Source organism: Rhea pennata, chromosome 27, assembly GCF_028389875.1.
Source record: "Rhea pennata isolate bPtePen1 chromosome 27, bPtePen1.pri, whole genome shotgun sequence".
Lineage (NCBI taxonomy): Eukaryota > Metazoa > Chordata > Aves > Rheiformes > Rheidae > Rhea > Rhea pennata.
In genome coordinates, this window is record NC_084689.1 from 5,856,399 (window position 1) to 5,876,912 (window position 20,514).

The window sequence follows — 20,514 nt, forward strand, 5'->3', positions numbered from 1 at the left end:
CAGTAGCAGTCAGTACAGCCATGAGCCTGGAGAATGGCAAGGTTAAAGTATAATGTATTCAGGTTTGGAGACCTGTGGTGTAGTGGGGTGATTCTTTGGATGGAGGGAAATTTACAGTGTCTGCAAATGCGTTATAGTTTGACCCTAACTTTGCAGTACACTCTTCTGGTTTACTTCTCTATTTACATCTAAAGGACAGACAGAAACTGAGGTTCTGAGGTGATTTCCTCAGAGATCCCATACCAGGTTAACAGTTTCAGGTCTGAATTGACAATTGAATTGTAATCTGAATAATAGTAATATCTGTCACTTCAGAATTGGTGTGATCTAAAGTCTTTCTTGGAAGCAAGGCCCTTTAGAAAGAGTTATGGTCTCTGATAACAGTAAAATATTCACAGAAAATCTCTCCCTTTTTCAGTTTCTTTATTTACTTGCCAACATCAAGGATTGAATGTCAGAAGGTGAAATCATCTAAGGGTAAAGCTTGATTTGCCTGTATAGTTGCTACTCAAGCAAGTAACCCAGGAGTCCATAAAGTGACATGTTTCAGTGAGCATGCTGACTGCCTGGACCTAAGCTCTTAGAATGAAAAAGTACCTGTCTTCCATTGCACCTCCAAGCAGGAGGGTGGGTAGATCTCAACATCTTATCTGGAAAGATCTCGAAGTGCAGCTCTGTGGATTCAGTGCGGCTTTCCACTTAGATGTGTAGATGCAGGTCAGTTGAGAAGTGTTCCTGGGTTTTCCCATGTGTTTTTATGGGGGACACTTAGGAAGAGTGGATGGATTAAGCTTTTGAGTGCTTTGAGCTGTAGTTATTAGCTGTCAGTGAAAGCAATAAATGAAAGGAGTATGCTAACAAAGCAGCTCTTTGCTTTGAGACTTTCACACTTCTCTTGTAGGAAATATTTTGTTTAAAATTCTTGCTGTGGAGTCAAAACTTACAAATGCAAAACAGTATTGTAATCTTTGATGAATTATCACTTGAATGGTGGTTCCTGATGTCCTGAGAGGATAGAAAAGATATTTTGATGATTGTAATACTTACATGAGATGCATTTCCCAGAATGGTCATAATCAAAGTCTAAGAAAATGACATTTAATAACTTTTAATTTTACAGACAGTGGAAGCTAATCAGAGAGATACAAATATTTGGGAAGTTCTGTGATATAAAGGAAGTGAATCCTCAGCTGCAGTTCCCATCTCCTACTCTGAAAGAGAACAGGCAAATGACAAAGCAGAGCTCCGATAATGTGAGATACAAGTATAAAGCCTGGTTTTGCTAATATATCCAAGATCAATTGATTCCATGTTGTAAACTAGGAGAAGCATTGTAGAAACAATTCTTTTTAGGCCACATTTGGATGTCTATTCATCCTTCATTTAAGTTTATTTGACTTTGAGGGACCCTCTACAGCATCTGGGGCAACTCCAATGTAAGCACACACTAACAAATGCAGAGCTTACTAATGATTCAGTTAACGAAAGTGGTCCTTGCGGCACACCAGAAAATGAAAGATGGTACGTTTTGCAAGTATATTTTTTTTTCCCTATTCCTGCTCACGTGTTTGAATGGACACTGAACAATATCAAGTATGCATGTGTTCTTCAGAACTTTTCCGAGAGAGATTTGAAAGACCTTACTTTGTTCATAAGATGTTCTTATTTTCTGAGATGAGACCATTTTGTTGTATGTAGTTGCTTGAATGTCTGTCTTTCCCTATTCTGGGGAGTTAGGATCCAGGAACTGGACTCCCATGTACGCTTATGGTACTGATTTTGTTGTAAACCAGGTGGGATTACAAATACAGAATTTGTTATTAGGAGTACTTTAGCTTGTACAAGCAATGCCTTCTCTAGCTACATTAGTATCCCCCTAGCAAACAGCAGGAATCAGTGTGGTCTGAAGCAGTTTGACGCTTCAACCTATTTTCAGCAAATCTAATGGCTTGGGCTAGAAGCCTGCAGTGTCTGTTCCCATACAACAATGCAACTGCACTAGGAAATCAAGCTGCTGGATTTGAATTGTGGAGACTGCTGTGCAGCTGCTTGATGTTGCGCGTTGAATGAGGCCTGTGGGATGCGTTCATGTAAATACTGAATGTACTGTAAGGCTCTGCGTGTTTTACAGGAGAGTTTCTTTTGCCATGTTTGAATTCGTCTTGAAATACAGTAGAAACATAATGCTAGGAAATAGTGCATCAATATTTGTAATGAGCAAATAGTATGCAGTATTTCCAATTAAAAATGAGAAGGGATTCCAACAGGGTTCTGTTTTGTACTGCAAAAGAATTTCCTATGCTTACTGCAGCAGGTGGAACAAAACCAGTGAGCCGCAAATGATCCCCAACATGCATACAAACTCTGGATTTCTTCAGTGAAAGTGCTCTTAGAAAGTTCAAAAGCCTAGGATCTCTTCCCATTCAGCCACTGCAATATGCATATTGAAAAGGATTTTACAAAACAAGTCATTCTTTTATCAAATTTAATCTTTTCTCAGTGTCCGCAGAGACCCTGTGAGTTCAAAAGTTGCCTTTTCTCTAAATAAAGGATTATGCCTTCCTTAATACTCATATTTATAGTTCTGTTGTTTCCCAAAGAAGATAGGATCTGAATTTCAGTGAAAACAGATTATTAGATTAAAGCTTGTGAACTTGTTTTGCTAGGATCACTTGAACTACTTTAAACAGACAATTACCAGTTAGTATCTTTGTCTCTAGTTGTGTGAGTTTTTGTATTCTTAAGGGAAAAGCCATGTCTGACTTTCTGGTGAAAGTTATGTTAATTTCAGGCATGTTAAGACACTTCTTTTTTTCCCCTCTCCTGGCTTTGGAAAGTTCTGTGATCTCACGATGAAAAACTATGAATACAGCACTTAGTGTTTTTTTTTTTTTTTTTTCTGGGATTTTTAGGAGTGACCATTTGAAACCTCTAACCTAATATGCTTGCCAAACTTCTGGTTTCCCAAAGTCTTCTGCTCTTTTGGTTTTAGGAGGAACCGAAAAAGGTTTGTTTCACATATGACCTTTTCTTAAATTTGGAGGGAAATCCACCTGTGAACCACCTTCGTTGTGAGAAACTGACTTTCAACAACCCCACCAAGGAATTCAGACGCAAACTTATTAAGGCTGGAGGGGTAAGTGCTGGGGGATCGGAGATCTGAAGAGGTTTTGTTAAAATCCATAGTGTTACTGTTCTGTTCTGCAGTTTCTTTTTATCAGTAGCCCAGCAGGCTACAGTTCTCTATGTTCATCTAAAGAGATGACGCTGCCAGTTTTTGCTTCAGATACTATAACTGCAGCACCGGAAGCAGAGCTGAGCCGTAGCTTGTGTGATTGATACTTCTTTATTTTTAATTTAATGTGACTGTTAATACTAAGGCAGTAAAACCTCTGCAAAAATGGAGGGCTTGTGGATGGTGCACGCTGTCCATCAGGCGGTTACAGCTATCTGTGACCTGCCTAGTGTCATGAACTTTATTGGTATAGAAGAGCTCAAGAAAAGGGAGAGGCTTTCAGTGTGTTTCTTGTTCGTCTTGGTCACAGGGAAGCTTAATATTTAGCACTTCCTGATCAACTGGTGTCCTCCAAACCTGGAATCAGCTGCTGGTTGCTTAGATAATAAAAATTGAGGGAAAGTATTAGAATTTAGAGTAAAAATAGCTGGGGGGGGGACAGATATATTCTTAAAGGCACAGTAAGGATGTAGGTTGTTACAGCTGATAAATTACTACACCTAGGAAATTAAGATGCAGTAGTAGACCAAAGAAATTGTCTTCAAGTAACTATACAAGATCTAGGCCATTTGGTACCAGTCACAATGTGCATCAACCACTCTGAGGGTGTCGTGGTGGTTTTCTGGGCACTTCCATATATGATAATGTGCAATTCTATTCTGTCTGAGGACTTTGTTCAATGTAGACTTAATTACTGGCAAAATTTTCTTCTGAAAACTATCTTTCCAGCCTGCACAATACTTAAGAGGGGGAAGGTGGAACTTATGTGAGGAAGTTTGTCAATAAGTTGTGAGAGTGTCAAGTATTCTAAGCTGATCTGTGCAGATCTTTGTCAGTAGTCCAGTGCTTTCCTGCTTTGGGAGGAACAGAGAGGAAGATGCTTATTTCAGCCTAAGATGGCTGGAGCATAATTTGCTTAGTTGGGTTTTGGTCATGCATTATAGTGTTATTTAAATACCAAAATCTTTCATCTATGGATCTCTTTTGATGCCATTCATCTAAAATCTTCTTGATTCCATACTTCATCTGCGAAAGTTAGGGAATAAATTTTTTCAACCAAACTTTTTGATAGGATTACTTTGACTTAATATAGGGAAGGTAAGAAGAAATGTTGTGTCATGGAGGTCTACACTTTGTGTTAAGATCCTATCAAGAGATAGTCCCATGGATTTTTTGGGGGGTGGGGCCGGGGGGGTGTGAATCCAGCTTCTCCCACATTGATGGAATCTTGCACATTCCTTCCAGATTTACTTTGCTTCCAAACTGTTTGAAGAATAAGAGCATTTGCAGTAGAACATACAGTTCTTGTCTATAGCTCTGTTGCCTGCTTGTTCTCAGAATATCAGAGTTCCCATTGGGAATGACACTTGATATTATATCTTGCCTTTTGTTCTTTGTTTTTAATGTTATATATTTCAGGCATTGCCTTGGGACTGAACATCTTAACTGGAATTATATAGAGAATATCTTTTACGGCCTTTAAGGGGAGAAAAAATCTAAAAGATGAATAACTGTTTCTTGAGCAAGGGACTTAAGATAAACATGTGTTAATAGTCAATGTTACTTTACTCCTACATAACTTTTGTCCTATTTATTACTAGGTGATGGTAATGCCAGAAGGAGCAGAAACTGTTTCAAGGCCAAGTCCTGATTATCCTATGTTACCCACAATACCACTGTCTGCCTTCTCTGATCCCAAGAAAACCAAACCATCCCACGGGTCAAAGGTCAGTGAAGCTTGCTTTTCAGTCATCCTGAGGTGAAGTCTTTCAGGACCTGGCTACTGATAACTTGTTTAGCAGCTGCTTGTGGCTAATTCTTATTCTGAAAGCTTCCCTTGTGCTCTGTGGTTGAGTCTTCTCAGGTTGAGGCAATCTATATTGTCCTTTCTTTCCTGCAGTTTCTTCCCAGTTAGAGCATTGATTTTCCTAGGGCAAGGGAGATGTGGTCATCAGCAGCAGAAATTGTCATTTAGCGTAAGGTTGAAGTAAGAACATCTGTCTAGGATGTTTCTTTTCTTGCTCTCTAAATTTAGGAGGCCTCTTTATTGCTGGATTTCTCTATAAGGAAATTTTAAAAGAGAAATAAATGCCCAAGACTGGGACTTTGTAGTGAACCAAATCTTGCTACCGAACTAGTACAGCAGGTAAAGTTGCATTAAGACCTTGCTGATTGTTCCGACTTGCGTCCATGATGCTGAAGATGAAATATGTGGGTCTTTTGCTGTCTGTCATGTAAAGCTGCATTCTAGGTCCTGGGGTTTATACTTAGTCTTGCTGCTATGAAATTGAAGAGTCAATGTTTCAGCTATCAGTAGAACTACTGCGATAGTGGTGTAAATAGCATAAAATATGCTATACTTGGTGAAACTAGTGATTTTGAGATTTGATGTTTGCCTCTAGCTATATCTAGTTCCTGAGACTTCAGAAGAAGCTGAAGTTTTTTCCTTTCACTGGTCTGATGAAACTACCTTTGTGTAATTGCACATAGGAGGAACAATTCTCTTATTATTGTCTGCTCTTCACAGTGTGATCTGAAGCAGACTATGTATGCTTTTTCAATCTGAACAGTCACAAATGTTAACAGCAATTCATTTTATAGCATAATTCAATTCTGATACCCATTTTCTTCAGGGCTCTGAACTTTTATTACGCTTTGACCATGTCTTCTGATCTTGATATTGTGGAACAGAATAAAGGTGGCTTATCTGTTAGTGGCTGATTTAATTTTTGAATTAAGTATTAGAAAATGGAGAAAATAAAGAAGGAAGAAAAAGCTACATGAGATCTGGTGAAAATTGCCAGTGGCTGAAGAAACAGCTGTCTCCTGCTTTCCTTCCTCCAGATTGCTCTCAAAGATGCACATGTGTTTGTATCTCAACCTGTCCAGCTCGTATTCCAGTGTTTCCCTCATTTCCATAAGTGTTTTGAGGTCATATATAAGTTGCAAAGGGAAGGACTCCTTTGGCATTGTATACCTGTCTTCTAGGCAAGGTCCGAATGATTACTGTCTCAGTGCTTTAATTAAGGTTGATAAATGCCTGCTGTTATCAGAGACTTTGGCTCTCTTGTGGTTGTGGGGGAACTGAGTGTTTTTGCCAAGATGCGGTTTGGTTGACATCGTGAGTTCAGGGCTGGGCTGCCAGCATAACTTGCTTTTGTTGTGGACATGATTTAATCTAATAGATCTCTTTGACTGTTTTTTTTCCCCCTAAAGCTTGTATGTACTGAGGGAACAGTATAGTATAACTTTGTGTAACACAGTTTGACTGGATTCCCTCTTATCTGGCTGCAGACATTTACCCTGTAGATGAAATCTGAGCTAAACATCTAGCCTCCCTATACAGAGCATGCGAAGGAACAGGCATTTCTGAAGCATGTTCCATCCTGTCCTGAAGTAGATGTTTAAGTGCCTAGTGTTGATTTCTGTCTGTCCACTGTAAGGCCATCTAGATGGCTTCCTCAGAGGTAGATAAGCTATAGACATCTGTGGGTGAATGTCTACTTGAAACAAATGCTTCTGTGATTTATCAGAATGTGTTTTACAGTTCTGTGCAGAGTTCTAGGGTTTTTTTTACCTAGCTTGCGTATTTTCTGTTTCTGAATTTTAGGATACAAACAAGGAAAGCAGTAAGGCATCTAAGCCACACAAAGTAACCAAGGAGCACAGAGAGAGACCAAGAAAAGATTCTGAGAGCAAGAACTCCTCCAAAGACCTTGAAAGAGAACAAAACAAGCCTTTGAAAGACTCCTCCAGAAAACCAACTGAGAACAAACTGCCTAAGGAGGAAAAGGCACCTCCAAAAGCTGCTTTCAAGGAACCAAAACTGGCCGTGAAGGAGACCAAACTGGAGAACACTTCTCCAAAGGGTGGGCCACAGCCGGAGTTAAAGTCTTCCAGCAAGAGGCCCTCCAATGTGGAGTCACCAAAGCCTAGTGCCAAAAAGCAAAAAAAGAGCAGCTCCAAAGGGGTAAAGAATATCCTAGGGACTTCTCCCAGAACCTCGTCTTCCTCGTACCCAGAAAAGAAGCAAACCAAGGAGAAGATGAATGCCAAAGTCGAAAAGGTAAAATCTGAAAGTGAGGCCAAGGAGATCAAAAAGCCTGTGGAAATGGAGGAGTCAAATTCGGAGGATGAAACTTCTTTCAAGTCGGAGGTGAGCATGGCTTCATCCTTTATCAGAATTTTTGAGCAAGCTGGTTAAATTGTTGCGTGAAAAAAGTCTTCAAGAATACTGCCTCAGATAAAACAGAAAACCAGATTAGCAAATGTTTAGGCGTGGTTATATCTCAAAACTCTTTGAAAATCCTATCAATAATATTATCATTACTGCTACCTCCTTTACCTCCTGTTTCACATGCACACTTCTATTCAGATTATCTGTAAGCTGTTATCTGAATGTCAGAGTTTAAGGTTATGATCTCTCATTCATTTCTTGCAGTGACATTTTTAGAGCACAAGGATAAGCCTAGATACCCTTTCTACCTGCTTATGATAACATACTTTTGAGCCTGATCTTACTTCAGAAATGGAGTAAATTTCAGTTTTGCTTTGGAAAAAAAAAAACAATATAAAATGTAAACAAAAAAAAAACTTGTTCCTGACGTGACCTCTGAGAAATGCACTATTGGCTAAAGCTCAAATACAACCACATGCTGCTGAGCCTAAATAACTTGTGTTGTAAAACATAAACCAAATTGTGATTCTACTACTATTTTTAAAAGCTGTCTAAATATTTTTTTCCTTTTTAACAACTGTGAACGTTCTTCACTCTACATCTTCCAGAAATCATTTTCCCAAAGAAGGGAAAAAAAAAAAAAAAAAAAAAAAAAAAAAAACGTAGAAGGAGGGGAAAATGTAGCCCAAATCCAAATGCTTGCTACTTTTCTCTGGTGTGTTTTATATTTATTGTAAAGAAGCCATACACACTTTTATAGGAGTCATAGAATAATATCACATGAATTCTTAAACTGCTTCCTACTGACCACTTCTAGAAGGATTTGTTTTACTAGAGTAAATCTACTAGGTAAAATTTGTAGTATGATTTGAGTAGCCTCATGATAAGTAAGTAGTGATGGGTTTATTCCACAATTTTTTTTTGTAAAAGATTCCCAACAGAAGAGTTTGAGAAAGTGTTAATTTAAGTTATTCTGCAAAGCTTTATGCAAATTAAATGTGTAGCTTGGGGATGGAAGAGGGGGACCAACAGCTCCTGTCCACATTTAGCCTTGAGCCTGAAGTACCTCTGTAGCTAGCCCCTCATCTCTGCGTAAAATACACGGCCCTCATTGCAAGCTTCTCTGCTCTGCTGATCGCTGTTAAGTCCTAAATGTCTTACAGTTCGTTATATCCCTTTGGGTCTCACCATGCGACTGCAAGCTGATACTGCTGTTTGACTTTGTCCCTTGAAACTACGGGCTGTGGTCTCACAGCATCTCCTGCGGTCCTGTCCTTCCCCCACCAAGCCATACGCTTCTCTGCCCTCTCTTGCACCAGCTCTGGTGTTTGTCAGATGCTTTCCAGAGTTACTTGAGTGCTAACCCAAAAGGAGGATAGGAACACACAGTTTATGGCGAGGGGAAGGAAGAAACTGTGGCAGCTGCCAGTCAGGTCAGCTTAGGTTTCTGTGGAACATGAAGCTTAAGGGTATAACTGCATAATGCATTGGCACCAGCAGAGAAGACTGAGTTCCTTTTCCACCCTGGGGGTTTCTTTTTGCTCCCAACACTGCAGTTTGCTACTCGGGTGTTTGTACTGGTACAGCTGTTTGTGTGGTAAGCCACATCACTAAAGCGAACGAGCAGCTGGAGGTGAACTGGGGCTCGGAAACTCTTAAATCAGCTTCGCTGCTGAAGCCAGTGTATTGTGCAATGTGCTCTGAGGCTGCAACTCGGCAGTTGCTTTGAGTTGACATCTTTGCAGGCTGCTTTTGAAAGGAACAGCCTTGCTCTCATTTGCGCTGCTGGCACGAGTGCCTGTGTGACTTTGCAATGGGCCGGAGGAGTTTCTCCTTCTGTTCCAACTCCTGCTGAAAGTTGTCCGCTTGCTTTTTTCTTTTCCTTTTCTTTAAATACTGTTTTATATTTCAGCAAGATCAGTTCCCTGATCTGGCCTCATGCTTGGCTGCCTGAACGCTGGTGCTGACAAAAGGGAGAGGCTGAGATGTGAGGGCAGGATTGCTTTTTTTCCATTGTCGGCATGTGCTTTTGTCATATCACAGTGACTGAAGCTGCAGCCCGAGCATGCAGAGTATGTCCAGCTGGGTGCCTCCTAAACGGCTGAAATAGCTGACAGAGTTAAGGGCAGAAGGAGAAAAGGGGAGAGGAGGCTGCATATGATTTCTGACTTCTGCATCTCATCTCCCATTAAGTCACTGGGGGGGAACAACACCTGCTATCTTTCACTCCTGATGGTCTAGTAAGATTGAATCTGAAGGAGGACAGCTCTCATGTCTTGAGAATACTGCTGGTTTTTTTTTTTTTTTGTTTTTTTGGTTTTTTTTTTTGGTAATGCAGTTTTTCTAAGCAGACAGGGCTGCTGCAGTGTGTCAATACATCAGATATTGCCATTGTTCAATTACTCTGCTTTGCTATTGAGTAATTGTGCAGTGTAGTAATACCACTTTTTTGGCACAATTTTTTCCCTTTGAATTGAACAAATGCAACTCTGATCTATGAATGATAAATTATGCGAGGTGGGAGAATGCTAAGATGAAAATGCTGCTGCGACATGTACTTGTTAATGCCCAAAGCTGCTGATGTGCCTCTTCTTACCTGTTGACAGTGTTCTCCTTACAGTATTAGCAGGAACGATCAACAGGAATGTCAGTGTTTGGTTGCAAAAGTCATAGGTGTATTCCCAGGAATAGTGCAATGAAATTGAAGTGCCAAAGGGAGTTACTTAAATAAAGCAGTATTACAGTGCATGGAGGATCTTTACTATACATGCTAATGAGAAAGAAAATAATCTTTAAGACCATCGTAATGGTCACTTTTGCTATTGGGGATGAAATGTGATTTAGCTTTCACTGCCACCTTGTGGTCCTTTATGCTAAAGCATGTGGTTGCTATATAAGTACCTGATTTTATGTTTTTATGTTTAAAACGTATAGAGCATTACAACTTTGTTTCTGGATGCTATTAGTATCTACAGTTCCTTACATTTCTTTTTTTTTCTTGCACGGTATGCTCTGGCATTTCTCTTGAATAGTGATGGTCAGAGTTTAGCTGGTTTCTATTATGTTTTCAGAATCCAATTGGAAACAGTACAGTGAATCTCTTGGAAAATGACATAGAAATAATTGTTTTGAGGATGTAGTAATAATTCATAATTTTAAATTTTGGAGGCAAATGAACTAGTTAGAGGCATTTTTTCCATGTTTAATGTCTACTAAGAGGGATGCTCAGAATGATGTTGGGTTAAAATACTTACAGGTCTGAGAAGAAAAGCTGGTGTTTTTAAAGGGAGCTTTCATAATTACGTGAGGTTGTATGTTGTGTGTGCATCTTTCACGTTTTGCATTCAGTGATGATGATGTTGTAGAGTTCTTGAATCCTTTATCTCAATGTGCTATGCTCTGGATTAGAAAGGTTAAGATTCTTTTTTTCTTTTTTTCTTTTACTTTCTCATTTTATGGGGGGTTAAGTCTGTCCAGTCCAGCCCTTCCAACTCCAGCTCCAGCTCCGACTCCAGCTCTGACTCTGATTTTGAACCATCTCAGAACCACAGTCAAGGTGTGTTGCAAGAAATAAAATCTGTTAGTCATCTTTACATAATCTTGAAAGGCTCAAGAGAATTAGATCTATTTTCCCTACACCATATATAAGACTAATGTGACTTTATTCTATGGAACCATCTGTTAAAGTTGTGACATTTCATCAGAAAATGGCAGTAATGTCATAGCATAATCGTGAACAAGTATTTTTCTTGTTTTGGAAAATAATTTGTGAGTAGATTATCTCTCTGGATTTGTCCCCTTTCCTGTTGACGCTGGTTTCTGCCTCAATTTCTAAATGTTTGTTGTTGTTTGATCTATAGTACCTTAAGCATATTTCTCCTCCAATCTCAGATATGTTTTAATTAAAAAAAAAGAGAGAGAGAGAGATGTTAGAGACCTATTACTGATACCTGTCATTTTGCCAGTGCATAACATTACTTCTTGTTGTGAGTCATACAATGAGAATGCAGAGAGATATACTGTGGCAACAGTAAACCTTCTAACCTTTACAAATGCTCTGTTGCTACAAATATTGTCTCTTGAGTGACTTTTAAAACAGTCCCCAAATGAATGTAAAATGTGTCCTTTTGTTTTGATCACAGAAAAGAGTGGGTAGATTTGGAGAAGGAGGGAAGCTTTTCAGAAATTGTGGAATTCTTTAAAATTTAGACTCTGCTTTAATATTGGGAAACTAGAATAGTGTCTTCTGCCAGTATCTTTGGGCGAAATTAGAAATATCAGTGATTTCTTCCTGAGAAATCTTGTTTTAACTTAACAATAAACTAACCCAAGATTAGATCAAGGTGTTCAGATGGAAATTCTGCTGTGTATGTCCTAGTGAGTGTTGAACTGCTTTGTCCTTTCTCCTCGCAGGTCCACTGCGCTCCATGGTGGAGGATTTGCAGTCGGAGGAGTCCGATGATGACGACAGCTCCTCTGGAGAAGAGGCAGCAGTCAAAACAAATCCAGTCAGCCGGGATTCCAGGTGGTAACAAATCAGGAAGAAAGATGCATTCTCGTCTTTGCCCTCTGTATTTTGTTTTTTTTTCATGTGCACTCCTTTTAGAGGAAGGAATCAAAGTGCTGAGGATATGCGTGAGAGGAAGGTATGAGAGAAGGGGAAGAAGGGACAGATGCGTGGAGTACTTAGCACAGCATAGGGACACAGAAGAGTCGATGAAAACAGCAGGATGAGAACAGAATTGGATAAGGAGGATGTCACTGAAGCTCAGAGAGGAACCTACTGGGAAGTGTGTGTGTGTGTGTAGCTTGCAGGTGTTAGTGACGGAGCCCCTTAAACTAGTCATCTAATTGTCTTTTTCAGATCTCTGCTGAGATTTGAATGGTGTGTGACACCTTTGATCTGCAGAGAGCAGAGCAGAGTTGTTGAGGCTGTTGGCATGTGTGCTGCTCTTACTGCATACTACTGAGACAAAACTGAGAACTCTTAGTCTTTGCTGATAGTGCTTGCTGACAGTTGGTGACTTGACTCCTCTGGGACTTGGCTAACAGCTGTTTCGGGCTTTAGTCAATGGAAATAGTTGAATTTTGTCCTTCTCCTCTCAGGAAATGCTGTTGTAGCCAAAACCTGGAGTCCCAGGCTGGATACTTGAAACCAAATGCTTGGCCCAGAGAGCAGCTGCAGATTTCAAATGACACTTGTGTTCACCAAAAAATAATCCTTTGTGTTGCACTGTGTCATTATCAGCTCAACAGGAAATGAGAGATTTTGAAAGATAATTTTTACACCTTTAGGGGATAGGTAATAAACACATTGTTTTTCAAGTCCATCAAAAGCAGGATACTTGCTAGAGATCTGTAGGGCCACAAGATGATTAAGATATAAAAAGGAAATCGCAAAGATCAAGACATAGCAGAAAAACTAAATGGATTTTTTTTTGCCTGTGTTCTCAGTGGAGATCTTAAGAAGGTTGTTCTGCAGGAACTCACAGTGATTTTTAGTATAAATCACGAAAATGAACAGTGGCCATTTGCCAAAATCAGGTGGTACTTATTCAGCCGTGCTAAAGAAGCTTGGGTAGGAAATAATTGAACTGCTAGCTGCAGTGTGTAAACTAACTAAAACTACCTAGTCTGCCTCCCCAGGGAACAGAAGATGGCAATGTTGATGTCAGCTGTGACAAAGGGAGTTCTCTGGAATTGCAGACAGTTTCTCCTGGGCAATTTAATATAGTCCAAAATAAACAATAGAATTAATGGACATTGTTTCTGTTTTGTTTAACTCTGTGTGGTTCAGCTGCCAGCAAAATAATTTCCCATTGGCTGATGATGCTAATTCTCTGCTGCTTATTTTTCAGACTGAGCCTTAGTGACAGCGACAGTGATAACAGTGCAGACTCCTGCCTGCCAAGTCGAGAGCCTCCTCCTGGTCAAAAACTGCCCCCAGCAAATAATAAGGTATTGCGTCCTACATGTCCGTACGATGCTGCTTTCCATCAATCTCAGTTTCTGTGTTATGTTCAATCTGTGGTGTTAATTTTGGCTTGCACCAAAGCTTTGCTGTTTCACTGTCTTCATCAGACAGGTAATTTCCTTCTGCTCAGTGCTGTGCATGCAAACCATTAAACCATTGTCTGAACTCATTTTCTACACTGCTTTTCTTTAATCCTTAAAGGCTATATTTGTTTTACTGTCAGGCATCTGGAAGAAAAAGCCCAGAGTCTTGTAACAAGCCAGAGAAGATCCTGAAGAAGGGAACTTACGACAAGGTATGTTTGAAGATTTACTTTATTATAGAATTGTTGTTTACTGGTTAACATTTCTGAGTGAAAATAATTTGAGTCAGCCTAGCCTTTTAGATTGTTCTGCTTTGGCGAATTAAAGACTTGAGCACAACAAAAAGCAGATGCTGAAAGAATAGATTTGGGAGATTGACACTACAGAAATTGTGTAGTTTGAATAAATGGACCTGCAAGTCTTTTCCATGTGTTTTCCATTTTCCATGGAAAATGTCAAAATTGCTTTGTTTGTTTGCCATTAATCTTAATAACAGTGTGGCCACCACTGCAGTGGTCAGTGCCTCTTCATCAAAAGGCAGTTTTCATCTATCTTTGGTCTTGCAAATTAAAGATTGTTTTATGCTCTGCTTTGTTGTTTTAGTTGAAACCTGTGTTTATTCAGTGAATTTCCCTTCTTTCTTGCCTCCAAGGAAAGTCAAGCAGTGCAAATGCTTCTAAAGCATGGCTAACTCGCAAGATGATAGCCAAATCCCAGATTGTCCAGAAAGTTCTTCCATTATGGATTTTTTTTTTTTTTTTTTTTAAGAAATCAATTGAATGGAAGCTTAATACTTTTCCGTAGTCTACTGATTGAGGTTCTTAGGCTGAAATTACGGTACGAGTCTGTAGCTCACTTTGTTCTTACATATCAGCAGGAGAACAGAGTACAGGTTAATCACTTCAATGCTAGGTCTAAATGGGATCTTGGAGATATTTACACCTGAGTCTTCTGCTAGCTACAAAATCTTCTACCACTGAATGTTGTTAACCATATCTTGATGTCTTATCTGAGGTGAGGTTGTAGATAATATTTTTTTATATGACTACTTAGTATAGACAGAAAGAGACACATTTGAGACCCATTGAAGTGATACCGTGCTTGAAAGATCATCAGCTTTTCCAGTCATCAGTGCTTTTATAAAAGGTATCGGCTCTCTGTGTGACTGAATCTGCTGGGCAGGGTATAGCTCATGACTGATTTCTTTGCCTTGGTACAGTTACTTAGATGAGTTCAGTTTTGCTGATACAGTCACAAGCAACTCTGGGACAGGTTTTCAGGTTAAGAATCTATCCTCTGTGAGTACTAGCAGGCCAACAGAAACTTGCCTTCTTGGCTGTTTACAATAAATAAATAAATAATCTTACAAGAACTACTAAAAAATTACTGCATTTGTGAGCAGTCCTGCACTTCTCAATGTGGTATGTGTAAAACTACCTGGGAACAGAGTGCTTTCAAATAATTTTTTCTTCTTTAGACTCAAAATGGTGTCCAGCAGATTGCTGGGAGGTTGGTCACTGATTTCTGATGCAGATATTTTAAGGTAACAATAGTTATTAGTACAACCTACTGATAAAGAGCTAACATGGAAGTATACCAGGATTAACTTTGCATATGGCTTCTAAGAAATAGTAGATGTTTGTTTATTTAGTAGCGTCATTAAATAGTCCAGCTATTGTTGTTTAAACCATCTGTATTTGTGTGAAGTCTTTAGTCTCCTAGTACTTACTAAGGATGGAGGAGGCAATAGAAAATTTAGGGAAAATTTGGGAGCAGAAAAAACTTGCCCAAAAAGGCCACAGGTTCCTCTGGATCTCACTAGGGAAGTCACTTTGGCAGTCATACATACAGGTATGTTACTGCATTTCTGTTCTTGTTGTCTTTACAGGCCTACACAGATGAATTAGTAGAGCTTCACAGGCGACTAATGGCACTACGAGAGCGCAACGTGCTACAGCAGGTAGAAATTTTTGCCAGTTTTTTGGCAGGTTATTGTACTCTGATAACCTTTGTGTCCAAGGGTCTTGCCTAGACCCATATGATACTTGAAATTTCAGTTGCTTCTCCTTCTTGAGAAAGTATGGTTCACTTTAAAAGCAAAGATATGTAGAAAAAAGTTCAGATGTGCATGCAATGCTTTTGTTGGAAAAGATACCCAAACCACACTTGTGTATCCTTTCTCTGGCATCCGGTTAGCTGTCCTGAAGCTGAACTCACTTAATATAACTTAAAAGGGGAAAAAGGTGCTCATGTCTTTTTCTGGACTGAGCTAGTCCTAGAGTGCAGGAGAAGCTGTTTTGCTTTTTTGGGAGGGAACTCCCCTCTTGATCAGGGACACCGTTGCCCTCTGAGTCTATTTTAAAGGGATGAGGAAAGGATTGGATAGGTTGCTCCATATCTATTGGCCTTTCTAGTGTACTTAATCTTTATAGACACTTTGTATACATCCTTGCTCATCTCCTTTCTCTGCAGATTGTAAATCTCATTGAGGAAACTGGGCATTTTAATGTTACCAACACAACCTTTGACTTTGACCTCTTCTCCTTGGATGAGACAACCGTCCGTAAGCTGCAGAGCTACTTGGAAGCAGTAGCAACATGACGCTTGGCCTTCGAAGCAGGCTGCTTTTGAAACCAGAAATCCCATTTATTGGTACCAGGAAATAAACCCATGGAACTAGGCCTTCTTATTCTCTTGATTCACCCGAAGCACTGCCTTAGAGAACAGCCATGCTCTATGAATGCACAGCCAGCTGCACTTTCTTGTAGGCTTCAAACAAGCACCCATATTGCTGAGTCTGTCCTCCCTAGCTTCATAAATACGCTTGGGCACAGGTCCTGAGTAGAGCAAAAGATGTGCTGCTCATAGCTGCACACCGTGACTTTTTTTGGTTTTATTTCAAGAAACTGTGTTGTAAGAACACACTTTTCAGGAGTCTCTGAGATCTGAAGAAATGGGGACAATATTTTCTTCACTGAATCTAGGGACCAGCCTGCCCTGCAGAGAGCTCTAGTGAGTCAGATTTTCTCCAGCTCTGTGAAGAATTGTTCATGCTGTGTAAGCAAGATTGGCTTTTACAAAGCTAGCCGAGTGACTAATCCCAGAGAAGGCTTCCCAAGGGTCCTGCTGGTCTGTTGCAGAAGCAGACAGATTCCAGTTTTGATCACTTGCAAGTTCTGCCGTGGCTTGGTACAGAGTACTGCTGTAATTTGGCTCCCAATTCCTATGAGGCATTGCTCCGCATGCAGAACGCAGGACCTTACTCTGTGTTTCAGCTTCCTGGAGAGACAGTTTGTGCTCTTTGAAGAGGTTTCTAGAATCTGCTGTCTCCCGTTGGGGGTTTGAGACATCTTGTTTGTTGACCTAAGCTCCTAAACAAAGTCTCACTCCTTTCAGTCTGCTTTAACTGTAATAGGACTACAAAACTGTAAGCTGTATATTTTATATATATATTATATATATGTATGTACTGTATGTATAAGAAGGGCCTAGTTGGGTCTTATGATTTTAAGGGTGTGTTTTTTCTGTTATGTTTTTTTAATGGCTATAGAAGGGGAAGGGCGCTTAAGATTTGAATTGTTTGTTAAAATGCCTCTTGTGGACAATTTTTAGTGTATGAAAGCTGAACAGCAATCTTCAAAGCATTTTGTGCTCTGGAAGGGACTCACCTGTCTTATTTTCATTTGTCAGTGTTTAATAACTTTGCCAAAATACGTGATTGGTTTTTGTTCTATGTTCTCAAGGATGAATCTTTCCTACATTGGCCCTATAGTAGTGGCTGTACTTGGGAAAACCAAAACAAGGGAGAATTTTTATCTTGGGACACATCTGGAAAACTCTGATACAAAAACAAGTGAGATCAGGTTTGTTTCCTCCTCCCTCTTCCCTCCCCCCTGCCCGCTCAAGAAATGGCAGGAAACAGTAAACACTAATCCAGAATCTTTTATGTATTTCTAGTTAAACTAGTATTGACTTTCAAGTATTGTCTGTATGTTAGATGGGTGTGGGGAAAGTCTTGTAACTTTTCTCAAAATTGTATTAAACTCTTGTTTCCTAAATTCAGTATTTTCTTAAAGAATTACTCAGTTTTTCCAATCAGTATGTAAGCTTTGGCCAAATCTTAAGTGGGCTGCTGGCAGTGAGGAGGAAAGCGGCAGTTCAGAGGAGCCCTCTGCTAATGAACAGACCACCCATGTCTGTTTGAAAAAAAAAAAAAATGAAAAGAAAGAAAAAAAATCCCCTGTGGGAGCTGGGTGAGTTGCATCTTTCCAGGGTTTGCTGTCCTTATCCAGTATGGAATTACAGTCCCTTGTTTTGGGTTACCTCTTTCTTTATCATGGAAATGTTGCAACTGATCAATTTAAGTGGCAATATGATGATAAGCTTGTTTGAGTTGGGTCATGTTGACCCGATTCCCGTTAATTTTGTCTCTTTGTACCATCTTTCATGTGTCTTGTATATAAAAATCAAGCTCATGCCAGGTGCGTACCCTGTGACAACAGTGATCTTAGCTGTTTTCTCTCCTGATGGACAATGCCAAGCCTGGATAGAAACCCTGTGCACGAACGTACAATGAGAAGGTGGAGGCCTGCTGCAAAAGGAGGAGCTACGCTTCTGTCTTGAGGCCTGCAGCTGGATATCCCTTGGTGGAGGATGCCGCACGCAGTACGCGAGCTGCCGCAGATTTCGCCCTTGTGCTGCCTCAGGCTTAGTGGGTATGTGTGAACTATTAATAGTCTCTGTTCAGTCGGTTGCAGAGAGGGAGCAAGCCTCGTAATGTCGCCGGCGTGCCCAGCCTCGATCCGATCTGCTGCGCCTGCGGAGCAGCCCTGGGCGTGCTGCGCCATGGGCCGGCCACCCCCCACCACGAAGGGGCGGGTGTGGCGATGCTGTCCTGTCCCTGAAGTGGTAGGAGCAACAGCGTTAACTGCTCCAAGTCTGAGATCTCCCAAGGTTTTTGCCTCCTCTCTCCTCCCCAGGTAACTTACCCCCAGAACCATTGCATCTGTGTCACCCGCACTGACAGCGTTTCTTCCAGGACTGTAAGTAGCTTCCAGAGTTACGGCACAAGGGATTAGCGATGTACCTCCCTTCTCCCCCTTCTCATTTTATGATCCGAATCAGTGTGTCGCTCCCAGCTCGTCCAAGAACGAGCGTTGGAGGGTGTTCCTGAACTTAGCTGGAAGCGCCTGGGGCTCTCACCCAAAGCTCTGGCACTATCCTGTCCTGGAATCAACTTTATTCGTGAAGTCTAATGAGCATTAGTGGGAATTTTGTTTGGTTTTATAAGAAGTATTTTACATATGGTTTTTTTAGACTGTTTATAATCTCCTTGAAAACCTGAAATAATAGAATTGTTCCCCCAGCAATAGTTCTTCTCCATTGTGTGCACATGCTGATTTGTTACTAAAAGGTTTCTTGCAAGTACTTAGTTGTTCTACAGAGTTGTTGTTTTTTGGGGTATGTGGTAGCATTGGGGACCACATGAGGAATGACTCTGCAAACAAAGAATGGTCAAATTTGGGCCTCATCTTGTGTCCCCTTCTAGTTACATATGAGAAAGTTCCCTGTGTAGATTCTCTATAGGCTGGCTGAATGCTGTTCTGAACATGCCATGTACAGGTATTTGTGGATAAAGTGTTTGTTCTTGTGTCACTCTTGAGAGCATGGATGGATTAGTGTAAAATAGGAAGGAGGTGGCAGTGCTGCTGTTGGCATTGCTCCACATCTTCGAGGATGTGTAGTAACTTGCATTGTTTAAAAAAAAGGAAAAAAAAATCCAAATTTGACTTTTAGCCATAATGGTTTTTCCAAGGAAAATGGACAGAACTCTGTTACTTTTCAGTGTCCTTCATCTTGTTACTGAAGGCATGAACAAGTGATGATCAATCTGAAGGCTTTCAGAGTTGCTTTGAATTGAATCATGTGGAGGTAAGATTAGGACACAGCTTTTCCTTTGTCCTTGGCCTTTGTATTAAAGGGCAAAAGAGGGGTCAGGAGTACTTTCCTGTTGTCTTGGTCTGATATGTATTAAGCCTTGAGGCTTTGGTTACTGACATTTACTATTAAAAAAAAAGATAGGCTGGCTGGAGCCCAGAATGCCAGCCTGAAGTGTACTGGACACATTGGTAATGAGACTGGCTCTGTCATGGTCAGGCTGAATATATGGAAGTGCAATGATTTAGCCACCGGTTCTTATGCTCTTGTGTGCGGTGGCAGCATCAGAACTAGCAAAGAAATTGATGCAACAATCCAGGAACAGTTTTTGTCCGATCTGGAACATATTTGATGGTAAGATATTCAGATTCCCTTGTGGAGCTTGCCCCATCATGTTCTCTGCAAGCAGAGATTTAAGTCACTCTGGTTCAGCAGATTTCAACTGTAACATTCTCTAATGCACTATAGCAGTCGGTGTACTCAAAAGAAGCTTCTTCTATTAATTCAGGTGCCTGGCACTCACTAGTTGGCACGCTTCTGTCAATGCTATAGACAACCAATGTGCACCTTGTACAAGTATTACTTTTTAAAAGATGAAAAAATCAATTGGTATTTTCATGGGGGCATGAAATAGCCATCAAAAACTAAAGAGGTGAGTTTGCACTCCTAAAGAAAATGTAAGTACTTCAACGTCTAGATAATTTTTAATTGTATTTCTGCCTGGAGCCAAGGTATTAAATACCTTGTCACTTGAGGATTTTAAAAGTTGTGTTGGGAAATGAGTTCTTCACTCAGCTGTAAGAAATTCAGCTGGCCCAAGACCAACTTGAAGATTAAAAAAGAAAAAAAAAATCATGTTTGTAATACATTACAGGATTGTTTGTCCTGAATTTTAAACTTTTTGTTAAATTTGTGGAACTATGGAGGAATTTTCTAGAAAAAGTGAAATAAAGTAAGATGGAAAAGTAAGACTTCAAGTTTTTTTTTTTTTCCCCTCCTGGAAAAGCAGGAGGTTCTTCTAGAATACCTTATCTGAATGTTTTCCATTAGAATACACAAACTGTCTTCAGCCCACAAACCACCTTAATACACTTTTTTTGCAGCTCCA

The 20,514-nt window shown here is 40.1% G+C and overlaps 1 protein-coding gene across 3 annotated transcripts in view; it reads left to right on the forward strand.

Moving 5' to 3' along the window:
- Positions 1-20,375, forward strand: part of MLLT1 (MLLT1 super elongation complex subunit) — a 32,325-nt gene extending 11,950 nt beyond the window's left edge. For 2 of the 3 annotated variants that reach the window (XM_062596294.1, XM_062596296.1), the window contains exons 4-12: positions 2,993-3,136; positions 4,837-4,962; positions 6,846-7,391; positions 10,881-10,968; positions 11,826-11,937; positions 13,271-13,370; positions 13,610-13,681; positions 15,358-15,429; positions 15,942-20,375. In XM_062596294.1, coding sequence (XP_062452278.1) covers positions 2,993-3,136; positions 4,837-4,962; positions 6,846-7,391; positions 10,881-10,968; positions 11,826-11,937; positions 13,271-13,370; positions 13,610-13,681; positions 15,358-15,429; positions 15,942-16,070 — 1,389 coding nt within the window. In that variant the 3' untranslated portion in view covers positions 16,071-20,375. The remainder of the gene's footprint in view (positions 1-2,992; positions 3,137-4,836; positions 4,963-6,845; positions 7,392-10,880; positions 10,969-11,825; positions 11,938-13,270; positions 13,371-13,609; positions 13,682-15,357; positions 15,430-15,941) is intronic. The other variant, XM_062596295.1, reaches the window with a different exon arrangement.
- The last annotated feature ends 139 nt before the right edge of the window (positions 20,376-20,514 follow it).